The sequence below is a fragment of the Aotus nancymaae genome, unplaced genomic scaffold (genome assembly GCF_030222135.1).
Source record: "Aotus nancymaae isolate 86718 unplaced genomic scaffold, 86718_ANA_hifiasm-v0.15.2.pri h1tg000033l, whole genome shotgun sequence".
NCBI classification, from domain to species: Eukaryota; Metazoa; Chordata; class Mammalia; order Primates; family Aotidae; genus Aotus; species Aotus nancymaae.
Window position 1 is genome coordinate 3,486,231 of NW_026988447.1, and position 15,920 is coordinate 3,502,150.

Consider the following 15,920-nt stretch of genomic DNA (forward strand, 5'->3'; position numbering starts at 1 on the left):
GTTAAGCTGTTTGGGTTCCTTATATATTCTGTATATTAGTCCCTCATTGGATGTTTGCAAATATTTTCTCCCATTCTACAAGCTGTCTCTTCACTATGTTGATTGTTTTCTTTGTTGGGCAGAGGAAATAATCCTTTGCACAAGCAAGGAGAAAACTTTGCTTTTTAGTTTGATGTAGTCTCATTTGTCATTTTGCTTTTTGTTGTCTGTGCCTTTGAAGCCTTACCCATAAAATCTTTTCTAGATCAATGTACTGAAGCAATTTCTCCATGTTTTCTAATAGTCTTTTTAGTTTTGGGTCTGCATTTAAGTCTTTAATTCATTTTTAGTTGATTTTTATATGTGGTGACAGGTAGGAGTCTAGTTTCATTCTTCTACACATGGATATCCAATTTACTAAGCATCATTTGCTAAAGAGAATGTACTTTTTCCAGTGTAAGTTCTTGGCATTTTTGTTGAAAATCAGTTGGCTTTAAATATATGGATGAATTTCTGAATTCCCCGTTGTGTTCCATGGGTCTGTGTGTCTGTTTTTGCACCAATGCCATGCTCTTTTGATTACTATGAATTTGTAGTACATTTGGAAGTCAAGTAGTGTGATGCCTCTAGCTTAGTTCTTTTTGCTCAATATTGCTTTGGTTATTTGGGCTCTTTTGTGGCTCTGTGTGAATTTGGGGATTGTTTTTTCTTTCTTCAAATAATTTCCTTGATATTTTGGTAACGTTTGCATTGAAACTGTAGATTGCTTTGGATAGTTTAATCATTTCAACAACATCAATTCTTCCATTCCATGAACACAGAACCTTTCATTTTTTTTTTTTTTTTGATTCCTCTTCAATTTCTTTCATTACTGTTTTATGATTTTCATTTTAGAGATCTTTCACCTTCTTAGTTAAATTTATCTTTAACTGGGTTTTTTTTGTGTGTGTTTGCTGCTAAATGGGATTTCTTTTTTGATTTATTTCTCATCTACTTTGTTTCACCAGGGTTTAGAAACACTATTGCTTTTTCTATGTTGATTTGTATCCTGCAAACTTACTGAATCTCTGTATCAGTTCCAAGAGTTTTTGGGCGGAGTCTTTAGGTCTCTTAACAAATGGTTTCTTCTACCTGGAATATTTTTAATCTTTTTTTTTTTTTTTTTTTTGAGACAGGGTTTTGCTCTTGTTACCCAGGCTGGTGTGCAGTGGCGCAATCTCAGCTCACCACAACCTCTGCCTCCTGGGTTCAAGCGATTCTTCTGCCTCAACCTCCTGAGTAGCTGGGATTACAGGCATGGGCTATCACACCTGGATAATTTTTTTCTATTTTTAATAAAGACAGGGTTTCTCCATGTTGGTCAGCCTGGTCTTGAACTCCTGACCTCAGGTGATTCACCCACCTCGGCCTCCCAAAGTGCTGGGATTAGAGGTGTGAACCACCACACCTGGCCTTTTAATTTTTTAAATAATTCCTATCTGCTTTTTAAGATTAGCTGGATCACTACTTCCATATTAATTTTATATAATTAGTGTCATGGGGTCCCCCCCTACCTCCTGGGACCTAACCTGCTGCAAAATGGCACCATTTTGAGAGCAGAGCCACTACCAGAATGCATCCTGACCTGGGACCCAACAGACTGCATCTTCATTTCCCTGGGGCTTCGTCATCTTATAATTCTAGAGGTTAGGAACCAAATAGATCAACTGAGCTAAAATCAACTTGTTAGTAGGGCTGAATTCCTTCTGGAAGCTCGAGAACTCATTTTCTAGCCTTTTTAAGCTTCCCCGTGCCACCTTCCTCAGGATCTGCCTATTTTCACCTTGAAAGCCATCAATATAACATCTTCCCTCCTTTCTTACCTCTATTCATATTCTTCATCTTCTCTCTCTGACCTTAACTCTACTGCCTCCTTCTCATAAGAATCCTAATGATTACATTGGGTTTTTCAGTATAATTCACATAAATCTCCTCAACTCAAGTTAGTTAACTTATTCACATCTGTGAAGTCCCTTTTGCCATAAAAGATTAGGATATGGAGATCTTTTGGGGGAACATTATTTATTCTGCCATACACTCTCTTAAAATATTATCTGATCTCTTGAGTTAGAATTTGTTCCTCTTCCTCTGGATTTCAGAATCATCATTATATATCTTTAATATAAGAAATTTTAGAATGACTGTGAAATTTGGGGTGATCTTTCTACTTTTACTGTTATTTTCTTGGTGACAAAATTGTGCATTTCATCTATGCAGTTAAACAGGCCTGAATCTGGACCCAAGATTTCCTTGGTTTCATCCAGTGTAAATGCGGACAAGTTGTACTGGTGGCAGATATGAGAACAGATAGTGGAGCCAGATACCTGGTCCAGATCTCATCTTACCACTATTAGTGAGAAGCAGCCCCAATTTCTCAGTTTCCTCAACTGCAGCTTGTACATAATTGTAGTATTTACTACATAGATTTATTGTATTAATAAATGAATATATGGAAATGGCTTAGATCAGTGATAAGCATGTATTATTCACTCAAAACTGTTAGTTATTATCACTTTCCACTTGTGAGATTATTGTAGGATTAAAGAGACAGTAGATAAAGCTGCAGCAAAATGACTGGAACATAGAAAACTGTCCCTACATTCTAGTTTTTTTATTTATCATCATAATCTCTATTAAACAGAACAGGTTAAAGTCAAATAGAGTGAAGAACATATTGTGTTTGTAAGGTAGGACTTTAGTGAAATGCACTCAACTTTATGCTAATAATCTGATGTTTCAGGCTTTCTTATTCTCAGACAATACAGTCATAGGGTTAAAAGATATGGAAGTTCAATAGTGTTACAAGGGATGTATTTTATTAGTTTACTAATGAAATTTTAATAGCAATTACTTCAGACTTTTAAATATTGCAACGTATTTTCAAATATCTTATCCCATGGGGCCTTGATGTCAGCTCCAGGAAGTATCTAGCAGCCCAATGGCTACTTGATTCGACTTCTCAGACTGTTATTATCCTGTAACATTATAGTGCTTTAGTCCTTATATCATAGGATCTCCAAGTATTATTTATTTGTTTCCAAAGCAAATTGAGCTATTCCACTCAAATGATTACAGTAAATAGAATAGAAACTTGTGGAATCATCTTCCTCTCTCGTAAGTGAAGAAACAGCAAAACAGTACAACATTTCAGCTGTTCCAGGTTCCTCAAATAAGTTTTACTTTTGCAAAACGAACCTCTAACTTCCTATATTCTCTGTTCTGCATTGTGAGCAACATGACCAGCAGCCACGTTTGTTGTAATTTTTTAAATATGTGGAAAAAAAGCAAGATATCAACCATGTATTACCTTAATCAAGATGCCAAATTATCTAACTTGTTTCTCCAGGCAAGCAGCCCAACCACAGGGACAGCTCCCAGGAGCCAATCAAGGTTGTCTGTCTGTCCATCTACTCAGGACATCTGTAGGTAAGTGCTGAACAAATTATCTTAATCAATATTCTTTGGATCAGTATTTTATATTCTTGCTTTTTATTCTGAGAATGTGTGGCTCTTCCTTCTGCTTCACATGGTCCATAGGCAATTTATACTAGCTATTTTTTTTTCATTTAGTTCATTTTCTTCAATTGACCTTTATCTACTTCTGGTCCATACTATCATTTTCATCATTCTCTCTCTCTCTGTTTTTCCATGGCTTTCCTCTCCATTCCCATTCCCCATCCTTTGCCTACTGCTCTGTCTAGATCTGCCATCTTGCATGACATGTCAGAAGAGTCATTTGAGTGTTGCACCCCTGTCATGGTGCTGAGCCCTGCTAGGAAGGAGTCTGGTAAGAAACCAGTTAAACAAAGACCTAGGAGGAGGAGAAAGGCCTCTGAGAGATATGAGCATGCTGCAGAAGAACAAATAAGAGGGAGAAGAAATGACTTTCACCTCCAAATCTCAAGCCCCAGGTGGAGGGAGCTTTACACAGATTCTTCAGATTCATCTTCCTCAGATGAGAGTCACTGGATTCAGGCAAAAAGAAGAGCCCAGGTTAAATTCAGACTGTCAAGGAGAAGGAGGAGAAATAATAACAAGCTGTGTGAAAACGTAGCTGGGTCTTCCACTCCTAATGGAATTGAGCTTGTTGATCTGGGACCCAAAGGTAAAGAGTCACAAGAGCCGATCGAAGGTGAGAGTTGCTCTTTAAATCTCCGCAGAGGAAAAGGTACCAGGTACCAAGAATGCAACACTCCTCTGACTCAAGGATCCTCCGAAATTAAGAGCCCCTCAAGAAATCAGGAGAAGAACAAAGGTAGATATCACCACAGAGATCCTCAGCTCTTGCAAAGCCTTAGGAAAAATGAAATAATAAAGAAGAAATTCTCAGAAACAGATTCCAGCACTGAAATACTGGCCGTTGCAGAAGGTGGCAAGGACATGAATGACGCAGGGCTCCAGGTGAATAACCCTGTTCAGAAGCCTCCTGCCACCTGTGACGATGGGTCTGATAATTTAGAAGTATGCAGGTCAGTTACTCTAGAGAAAGGCTTGATGTCATCCAAATATAGTTCTTGTTGCTGTGAGTTAGGTGTGTGTTTGACACCTACCCTCAAAACTTAACATTTATTAACAACATTCTTTTCCTAATTGGATATAACATGATAAAAGGAGAAAAGGTGGGTACGAAAATAATAATGCAGATATAAACATGGGTTCGAAAGCTGTTACCAAGTACAATTAGATATTCCCTTCCTTTTCATTGAATAATGATTTATCCTGGAAAAGGGGCTGACTCAGTTGAGTCTTACACTCATTCTAGTTAGGACAATAATAGAGGGGGAATTAAGAGTGAGACTGTGTGAAATGTTAGACTTTTCAATGCAAATCGGATGAACTGCTGGCATCCTGACAGATATTCAAGGCTTGCATTCTTTAAGGGCAGATTTTTCTATCAGAAAATAATCTTCTCTGCAGTTGGCTTTAATTTGTTCTCCAATTGTCTGACTCAGCAGGGTAACTGAAGACTCAAAGGACAGAGAAACAGGTCAGGGACATATCGGTGGGGTTGCAAGAGCCTTTAGGGAATGGGACCACGTTAACTAAACATATACTGAAAGGTTTCAACATGTGGATATTTTTAGCCATGAGACAGCTTTCTTGCTCTTTTTAACCCAACAGCATACATTTTCAAAATAACCTTATATAAAAAGAATTATGGGACTATCCATGCTAGTGTGCATAAATGAAACAATTGCAAACAAAACAATGTATTTTCACATTTTCATTTTAGTTCCAATTATTTAAGCTGTTTAGATTCTGTGTAAGAGCAAATGAAGATTTTCACTGTGCAATATTTGGTATGTTTTGGTTTGTTTTTATAAAAACAGAAGTTACTTCATAAAATATGTATGCATATCATGTGAATTGCATGACCCAGAGAAGGCTGCTGATGTCCATTCAGGGCAGGAGTGGGAAGGAGAATTAAACTCTGCGTGTGAATAATATAAGAATGGTTTGTTTCTCTGAAAGTTTTATAGGATAGCCATTCATAAAATCCTCATTCATTTATGTATTCAAGCATCTATTATGCATTGGACTTCATTCTAGACAAAATATTACAGTGCATAAGATTTGTGTAGTCTCTGACATCTTACGGCTTATAATCTCATGTAGAACACAGACCAAAAACAAATTAATTCACAGTTGATATATAATTATAATCACGAAAAGAACTATGGAAGAACATAACAAGGAAGCTTAACCTATTGTGGGGGATGAGATAAAAACTAAGTAAGTGACAAGCGGGCTAAGGCTCCAAGGATGACAGGAATTGATCAGGAGAGAAGCAGGGAAGACCATCCAGGCAGAGGCAGCCACCGGCAGGAAGCAGGAGGAGGGAAGGAGCTTGGCAATGCAGGGAATATAAAGCTTGCTACTGTAGCTGGGATGTGGTGAGTAGGGTGGTTGTGTGGTAGAGAGAAGGATGGAGAAGTGGTGAGGGATAGACTGCACAGGGCCGTGTGAAGCATGCTACGGGACTTAAGGGGGATTTACAAAGAAACTGTCACCATTTAATTTATATATAAATGTCAATTTCTTGTAATCTTTTGATTATGATTTATGTGTATCTTTTCTGAGAACTTAGGGGATGGACTAAACCACTCTTTCTAGTCTGAATGGAGAATTTCCCACTTGCAACCATCTGTTGTCATTTCCCAAATCTAGCTTCTAACGTAATCTAATGAAAGACAGTCAAAGAAGCTAGTTGTAGGCTTAATGGTAATTGGAGAGAAAAATAATGCTTGCAATTAAAGTCATAGTGACTGGTTCTCCTAACTTAAAAGCACTGTTCTTGAGAAATATTTCCAAAGACAGGATATTTAGCTTAAACTGCTACTAATGAAAGTGAGATAGATGAGCCTATAGGTAGTATTTCCTGCTAGAGATTACCATCAAAATACTAAGCAAATGCTGCAGGCAGCATATTATACTAGAGGCTGAGGATACAAAGTCACAAAAGACTTGATTCTTCTCTTAAGTGGCTTATGGTCTAAGTGGCAGAGATTGAACACATACCCAGAAAAAAAAAAAAGTCCGTAAGACAGTACAGGATGAATGTAAGAAGAGGAATACTTCAGGATTTGAAGTAAGAAAATTTGCTGAGATCTGGGATGATCTAGAAACCCTTTAAGAAGAGGAGGGAGTGGAGCTGAGAAAAGTAGAATTTACATTAGAACTCAAGGCAGGGGAAATACCATTAGCACAACAGGGATTGGATACTGACACTTGTATTTACCAATTTTACATGAACTTACATGACTGGATTGGAAGGTTTACATAAACTGATAAAAAATAATTCTTTTAAAAAGACATTTTGAAGAAAACATACATATTCAGAACTATTTATTCTGTAAATCCTTGCTTTCAAACTCCCTCAATGGACCTCTTGAGTTCCAAAGAGGCTGCCTCCAAAGCTGAGGCAGGTCAAGAGACTGTGCTTCCCTCAGCCCAACTTCAGCCAGAACACTTTCATGATTATGTCTCTTATATAGTGGGGTTCTACGTAATATTCCTTTAAGAATAAGAAAGGTTCGAGGGCAAAAAAAATACAGAAAGACCTTTTCTAAATAAAATAGGCTTAAGGAAGTCACATCTATAGTGCAGTCACCAATGTCTCTGATAAAGGAATCTAGATTTAGGAAATGGAAGTACCCTGTATGTTGTGTAAAATACTAGGATAATAATGGATAGGAAAGGAAAGAACAAATGGAAAATTAGCATTCCACCAGGGGAATAGAGACAATCTCAGAGTTTGGATTTGATAAGAGCATAAGATAGAGGAGTCAAGAATGACTCCAAATCTTGGAACTTGAGAAAACAGTAAATGCTGATATTAATGGACGAAGGCAGAAGAGGACAGAGGCAAGTTAATTTAGGAAAGACACAGTGAGTTCAATTACAGGCAAGCTATTTGTGGTTTCAGTGACATTCCAGGGTCAGCTGTCCAGCAGACAGTGAGACATGTTATTGAAATGCAGAAGAGCAGTCAGAGTTGGGTGCGTACAATTTTTCACTAATTAGTGAACTACACACAGCCTGACACTAAACAATGGCATGTGTGCATTTTTTAACACAACGTATTAGCACAGGGTACTAAAGATATTAAACACTGAGAAATCTATTCAAGGCCAGGGAAGACATAGAGATTTGGGAATCATTCTCAAGGAGGTAGCAGCGATGTGTGGAAAGTTAATTAAATCCATGCAAAAGACTGGGGGTAGGAAAAAAGATACCTATGATCTCTAGAAATGGACAGAGCCTGAGCACCAGGGTCTTCTGTGTAGGCAGAACAGTGACCCCTGAGAGAAGCAGCAATTGCCTGTGAACTTGCACTCTCAGACACGCATAGCTGGAGCAGTCTCAGCCACAACCACAAAAAGGAAGAAGCTCTTAAGCCTTCTTCCTTTTCTGTTCCTGGCATATGGTCCCCACATACATGCTCTATTCTTTTTCCCTCTTTCATCACAGCCTTATTTAGAGAAAGTATCTCTATCAGCCCATTATACCTCATAGGGAATTTAACTCATCATACTATTATACGCACAGTTATCTCCACAGTACGGTGGAAAAGTCTTTGCTTTAAAAATTAAAAAAAAAAAATTGCATTTACTTAAAAAGGCAAACAAACATGAATCAGATCATGTTAGCCCATGATTGAAACTTTTTCATGGCTTGTAAATTTCCTTCAGTGAAAGGTGCAAAATCTTTAATATTTACAAGTCCCTGTTGATGGCTCTATCAGATCTGCCTCTCTCGGTCCACCACCCGTCATTAACCGTGACCTTTTCATGCTGGTCTGTTTTCCATTCCCTGTGAGTGTTCAGGCCCTACCCCTTTCAGGACCTAGAATGGCTTTACCTTACCTCCTCAACTCTTCTCCAGACAAATTCCAATTCTTTCTCAGTTTAAATGCCATTTGTTTAGGAAATGGCTCCTGACCTGCTAACCAACACGCAGGTTCCCTGGCAGTCACTTCCACAGGATAATTTTAATTGCTAAAATATAGGCATTATTGTGATTAACTGTGTCAAATTTGTTCACTGCAATATCCAAAGTATCTGGAAAAATGCCTGGCAGCTAGCACACTCTCAACCTATAGTTTTTGAATGAATAGCTTTAGGGAAAATGTACTTTCTGAGAGAATACTGCTTAGGATGCAAAATCATAGCACTATATGTTGGATTGCCTCACCTGCTGTAGGGCCAACATGTAAAGAATACTCTACACCAGCAGTTCTAAAACTTTAGTGAACATCAGTGTCAACTAAAGGGCTTGTTAAAACGCAGATTCCTGGACCCACCCTTAGAGTTTCTGACGCCCTTACTCTGGGGTTAGGTTCATGAACTTGTATTTTTAAAATGTTCCCAGGTGATACTAAAGCTTCTGATGCAGAAACCACATTTTGAGAAATGCCATTCTATACTACAAATCATTCCCACGCTTTAGATAGGAAGAGAAGAGAGAAAAAAATCTAAATTTGAAAAGCCAAGTGTCTATGGTTTTTTTGGATCATATTCCCTTGAATGCTGGCACAAAGCATGACTATGTTACATTCCTGTACTTCACAGTTACACCAATACAGCATGGGGTGTGTCACCAAAACCATAGGCTGGCAAAGTCCCACCTCTACCAGGAACTCAAATGTTGTGGTTTAGTTGTTGCTTGCATTCAAATCCACTTCCTCATTTCAACTACTTCCATTTCTATCAGTGAGTCCACAGATTTCCTGGATTTTCCATTTTTGATCTTATTCCTTCCATATTGGTTGCATCCAATCTCCAACAAAGTACTGTCATTTCTTCCTCCAGATATTGGCATCTGCTCTGTGCTTTCGTTCTCAATCCCAGTGTTCTATTCCAGTCCTTTCCTACACTTTCCATCTCCACCACATCCACTCTTTAGCCCACTACCTGTTTTGTTAAGACTTTTCTAATGAGATAAAATCAACAGAAATCAATTCAAATGAGCTTAAACAAGACAGAGGTATATTAACCACATGAATAGCAAAAGTATACAGATGGCTTCGGGAACTCCAGAAACAATGTGGTTCTCTTGCTCACTCTCCTTCTCTGTGAGGAGTCATTTCCTCCAAATGCAGACAAACTTCCTGTATATAGAAGAGGGAACGGATAGTCTGGCCAGAGGTAGCTTCAGGCTTGTATTTTATCAGCAGCAGCCTAACAGAAAAGAGAAATGTTCTTTTCAAACACTTATACATGAAATCTCAGGGAAGGCATATAATTAGCCTGCCTTAGGTCACATGCCCATCTTTCCGTCAATCACTGTCACCAGGAGCATGGGGTATTGCACGTGGACCAAGTCCTTGGATGGGAAGGCTGGATTTAAAATGCAGCCATCGGCAACCCCTCCAAATCTTATGAACTGGGAAAAGGAAATTTCAACAGCAAAAAGAACTGCAGTAGTACCAGAAGAAGTGGAAAAAGAATTACGAGCAAGAAAAATAAATGAAACAAAACAGTAATGCTCAACTATACCACCACCAAATGTAGTTCTTCCCCTGTGAAATGTCTTACTCCTCCTCTCCAAATGCTCGTATTTGGGCACGCTTCAATATTCACTTCATTTTTATCCTCCTTTATAAAGGTTTTCTAAGCTAGTCTGGTCCACAGTAATCTTTTCTCTCTTGGAAAGCTTATAATCCTTCTAGTCAGATCATATATTCTCTACTTTCATGTGTGTTAGTTCTCTTTTCCCTACAGAATAAGTTCCTTGAGCATACTTCTGGCCAGACTGTCTGTTCCCTGTCCTGTCTTACCTCTGTTTTGTGCCCTCCACAATACTTAGAGCAATTCAGGGCAGTGCTCAAGCAGACCTTTTGGGACAGCTTCCTAATCAATGAATGCTAAGAGAGGAGACTTGCAGAAACCATGGAGACAATAATGGGAATTGGGTGTTACAGGGTAAAACAAGCAAGGAACATTGAATTCCATCAATGGAAGAGCCCAAAGATAACTGATAACTCCTGGTAATGTTCTAGCTTCAGCTTGGGTTGGATGGTGAGTTTGAGGATATACTTTGTAACATTATGCTATAGCTTTCCTATATGTCATACATATTCTCATTTTTAATGAAGAAATTGTGCCTAAAATGAACATCTCTAGCTCTGTCATCATATCTGTGTATTCATTTATTTATCCATTTATATAGCAAATAATTTTTTATTGGGAATTTGTTCTGTGTCAAGACAGTGTCTTAGAAGCTGGAAATAGACAGTAATGGTGTCATCCTTTATCAGCTTACGTTTCAGTTGCTAAGGCAAGTAATTAGACAGGCAAATGTAAAAACGAAAAAATCTGTGAATGAAGCTAAAGGAGAAACTTGTATCTATTAGAGCATTTCCCTGAGGAAGTAGTAACTAGGGAGAAATCCAAAGGAGAAGTAAGAGTAAGTCAAGCGAAGAGAAGGGGTAACCTGTTCCAGAAAAAGGATGCGGCATGTCTGAACGCCCAGAGGTGAGTGAGATACGGTATACAGGGATTTCAGCGTAGCCCTGTAGACAGCCGGGAAGCGAAGGTGGGGGAAACCAAACATACTGGTTTGGACTTTGTTCTAACAACAAAAAGAAAGTCTCTGTAGGCCTTTTAAGCAAAAGGATGACACTATCAGATTTGTATTTTGGAAAATCGCTTAGGCTGCTGTTGGAAAATAGATTGGTGAGGGAAGGACAAAGGAAACCCATTAGAAAGCCATGGCTGTATCCCAGGGCAGAAGAGACAGTGGCTATGAGAATAAAAAGAAGTGGATGAATTTGTTTAATATTTTGAAACTAAAGCAAGATTTGATTACACATTACATATATATAATTGGTTCTCAAGTTTCTGATTCAAAACACTGGTTAGATTACCGCACCATTTACTGTAGAGAGCAAACATTGTCTGAGAAAGAGATTTTAAAAGGGAGGATGAGTTCAGTTGTGGACGTGGTAGTTTGAGGTGCAGGACAAATATCCAAAAAGAGTTATTCAGGAGGCAGATATAGGCAAGGTCTAGAGTTCAGAGGAGAGACTTGACTGTAGATGAAGATCAGGAAGTCTTGAGTAGGTAGGTGTGATTGTCAAGATCCCCCATGGGAATTCTGTAAACTGAGATGTGGTCTTGAAGAACCTAGTGAATAGCAACATTTGATATTCACTGGGAGGGTAAAAGAAGCCAGTGGAGGGAAGGAACAGAACAGCCAAAAAGGCAGAAAGAAACTGAGGAGACTGACAAAAAAAGAGAGAGTATAAAAAGTGGAGGAAGAGGTAAATTCAGGGACCATTTGTGTTCTGGTTTTTAATTTAAGGGACCCTTGAATGAAAGACAGAGCAGTTGAAGATTTGGAAAATTAAGAGGATCAGTTCTTTATTAACTTCCCACAGAGAAGGTAGGAAGGTATAGGACCTAAAGTGAAAAGATTGACCATGGCAGGGAAAACAGGCATGACTTTTTTTGCAATCAAAGTAAAAGGTAAAATGATAAATGTGGATATATGCAGATCTATAGAGTTTTGAAGTTTCCATTTGATGGCCTTTTGAGGTCATCTGTTCAGAGTAAGGGAATTGGTTGCGAGATCAAGCATCCAGTGAAATTTCAAACAAACAACAAAGAATTTTTCATTGGGATGTACTCATGCTAAAGAAGTATTCATGGTTTATCTGAAATTCAAATTTAACTAGGCTGGGCATTCTGTATGTTTTTTGCTAAGTCCACCAATGCTAAACATAGTAAGATAGATAAGCACTGTTGAAAGCCCTGTCGAGGTTAGTAACTAAGAGTTTATGGAAGCCATAGACTGCAGGAAGTATAATTTACCTCTGCAGTACATCATTGAAATGCAGATACAACCAAGCAAGGCAGCTTGAATCTAGGGAAATATAAAACATTTATATTTCCTATTTTTCCAGTTTCATGTGTATATCTTCAGATGAACCTGAAATTTAATAACTAAGAAAAATGTGCATTATACATAAGATGTTTGAGGAAAATAACATTTTAGTGAGTAGTTTTTCCTCTCAGCATTTATTTAGAGAAAAAAAAATGCACTTCCCTTTACCTTAATCTTTCAGACAGCTATTAGTCTTTGGGAAGACTGAGTTCACAAAGTCACCCATTGTCTAGGTCACTTTCCCATTGGCTCTTTGAAAACCCTTGGAACAGAAGTACACGTTATCATCTATCACATCCTTGAACATAGTATTTCCTGGGGCAGCCTCTTTCTTTTCAGAGTCTCTAATTGTGAGAAAGTTCTTTGTCACATTTAATATTTAATATCTAATATTTAATCAGTTGAATTCATATTTTCTACCTGTTGGTCCTGGATTTATATTCACTCAGTAATAGATTTTTTTCAGCTTTTGTTACTTATTCTGTTACTTTTCCCTATTATTTTTTCTGTACACAAATGAGACTGGCATTCTATTGTCAAAGTCTGTTCCACAGGTAAAAGATAAGCTGTTCTTTCTTCAATATTGAGGTGAGAAAGGTTACAGTAAGAAACGTAATGAAGCATTCACTTCTAAGAGGTAACACACTCTTAAGAAAGTTCACAGATTTATTATCTTATGCTTTTGCCTTTGTTTTGCTGAGTCTTGTTGAAACTAATAGCAACCATTCTCCCGTTGATTTTAATAAAATCTGAGTTGGTAGGAAATATAGGTGGGAACTTTGTTGGTAACCTGCCGAGGCTGAGTTACTTGGGAGTACTCAACATAGAATCAGGAGGTCTTGCTTCCAACTCTTCTCTCTACTTGGAGTGGTTAGACTTGAAAAAGGTAAAATGGCCCTCTATTTATAGGATTATAAAATGAGAAAAATGATATGTGCTTTGCAAATGAATACATTACTAGTATAATTCAATGTTTTCAAACTAATTTTTTTATGAATAATTTTAATCAATGCAGTGTCAGTAGCTATTCAGATATACCCTATGCTACTGAGTTTTACAGAACAAGCATTTCTCTAACAAAGAGAAGAAAAATGTTTATAAACACATTTTTTATAAATGTTCAGTATTATACAGCATTTTGGCTGAGTAATTTATATTTTGAATGGATAAAAAAATGAATTAAGATACTGACACACACACATACAAAACTTATAAAAATAACTTGAAAAAATCATAGAAACAGAATTTTATCTTTTCTTTGTATATTTTAAAGATAGGTCTTGTTCTTAGCAGGATTTTTTTTTTCTGACTCTTTTCAGTTTCGGAGATAATCTTTCCAGGGAGGAAATGGCAGTATCATCAATAATACTGATTATCTTGACTGGCAAATTATCTTACATGACCAAAACCAAATGGATTGATTGATTACTTTCTAATTTAGCTAAACAGGTCACTCCAATTTTTGGAAATAGCATGTATTCTGAAGGCCAATTATTTAACAAGTTGTGCCTTTAGATAGAAACAAAAGAATAGATATTTCCTTGCTTAAAAAAACCATATTAAAGCAGATTTGAATATCAACCAGGAATTTTCTAATCTCAGAAATTTTCTGACATATAGGTCAATATTTACATGTTATGAGGCCATAGTGTGCTACATTTACCTTTTCCTTGATAATTTCTAGTTTGCTGAATATCCAATCATATCAAAGTGCAAAATATTGAAGAGGAAGGATTATTAATTAGATAGAGTTTATCTACTTCTTAATTTAGGAACAATATGTGTTCAGAATTAGTCATATTAAACTATATACTTACTTTAATGAATTTATATCTGTTTAGCAATATGAAACTCCTCTATTGTAAGAAAGCAAAACCTTCTCTTTTCTCACTCATACAATTCATTTTTAAAACTATTGTATGTGCATTAAATTTAGATCCCCTTTATGTTTATGCAAACAGAAAATAAACATTGTGTGTATAAACATGAATATTAAGTACAGTATTTGTTGCTACCAAATAAGGATATATAACTGAGAATTTATATATAGCTTGAACATTTTCTCCATTTCTAATTACCACAGTTAGGTTCTCATCTTCCCTGTAAACATTGCAGAGTAGCTATATATTTATTTCAGATCTTCTGCAGTTGGTATTTAAATAGGTAAATTTAAATATCAGTATCTAATTTGGTTCAGAAATTGAAATGCCTGTGCAGCAACCTCAGCACGCTGTCTTTTGCTCTTAGCACTCTGACAGCCCTAAACACAGCACAGTATTCTCCTTCCCACCTCTGACAGATACAAGGACTCCAGGAGTATGTTAGTTCTCCTTCATTCACTTTCAGGTTTATGCAGAACTGAAGATGCCGTAATTCAGAAGTGTCTGTGTTTGGCGATGAATTTTACTGCAGACATTAAACTGAGAACTTTCTTCTCTCCCTCAAGGTTGCCCAACAAATGCCAATCAAAACCTCTCCATGTTCTGCCTGATTTTTACCGGCTTGTTCTTATTTGGCCCCTCTGAGGCCCACTTTAACAAATCCTGATGTCTTTATTTTACAAACTTTTTATCTAAATTAGATCATGACTCTCTGGGGGTGTAATCAAATTAAAATGTTTTGCCACACAGTAAGATGGCCACAATGGAGAAAATAAAAGAGGAATAAGGAAAAAATAATCATAACCAGAATGAAATAGAAGCCATATGTATTATCAAAATGCCCCGCACATCTGAGGACTCATTGTTCCAATCAGCATTCCAAAGTCTCAAAATCCCACCAGTTAGAGCTAGAAAAGCCCTGAGAGATCATCTCACCAAGGGGTTCTCAACCTAGGCTGCTTGTTAGACTCACCTGGGAATTTTTTTTTTTTTTTTTTTGAGACAGAGTCTCATTCTCTCCCCCAGGCTGGAATGCAGTAGAGCGATCTCCGCTCACTGCAACCTCCGCCTTCCAGATTCAGGCAATTCTCCTACCTCAGCCATCCCAGTAGCTGGGACTACAGGCATCCACCACCACGCCCAGCTGAGACGGGGTTTCACCATGTTAGCCAGACTGGTCTCGATCTCCTGACCTCAAGATCTGCCAGCCTCGGCCTCCCAAAATGCTGGGATTACAAGCATGAGCCACCACACCCGACCCAAAATTGTTGTTTTTTTAATGCTGCCAGGACTCCATCCAGATTGCTTTGGAAGTGGCACTTCAGCATGGGTACATTTTTAGAAGCATGCCAGATCATTTTAATGAGCAACCGAAAGCTGAGAACCACTGATTTTTAGCCTAATCTGAGGTGAACAAATTGATGCCCAGAAGATTTGTGTGTGTGTATGTGTGTGTAAATTTATATATGTATATATAAATAGATATGTGTGTGTGTGTGTATGTATATATATAGCAAAAAATGCATATGGAAGAGGAGGTCTACTTGACAGTATCTCTTATAATTTAGACACACCAGAAAAGAAGCCTGGGGGCTAGCAACTGGTACAAAGTTATTTTCCTTCAGCTCCTGAAGC

At 37.6% G+C, this 15,920-nt stretch overlaps 1 protein-coding gene across 6 annotated transcripts in view; it reads left to right on the forward strand.

The window, feature by feature from the left end:
• The window catches only part of MARCHF1 (membrane associated ring-CH-type finger 1), an 883,830-nt gene that overhangs the window by 801,370 nt on the left and 66,540 nt on the right, over positions 1–15,920 (forward strand). For 3 of the 6 annotated variants that reach the window (XM_064383766.1, XM_064383767.1, XM_021676606.2), the window contains 2 exons: positions 3,365–3,444; positions 3,720–4,487. In XM_064383766.1, the coding sequence (XP_064239836.1) occupies positions 3,365–3,444; positions 3,720–4,487 (848 nt within the window). Of the gene's footprint in view, positions 1–3,103; positions 3,133–3,364; positions 3,445–3,719; positions 4,488–15,920 lie in introns of those variants that run through there. The other 3 variants (XM_021676609.2, XM_064383768.1, XM_021676607.2) reach the window with 2 other exon arrangements.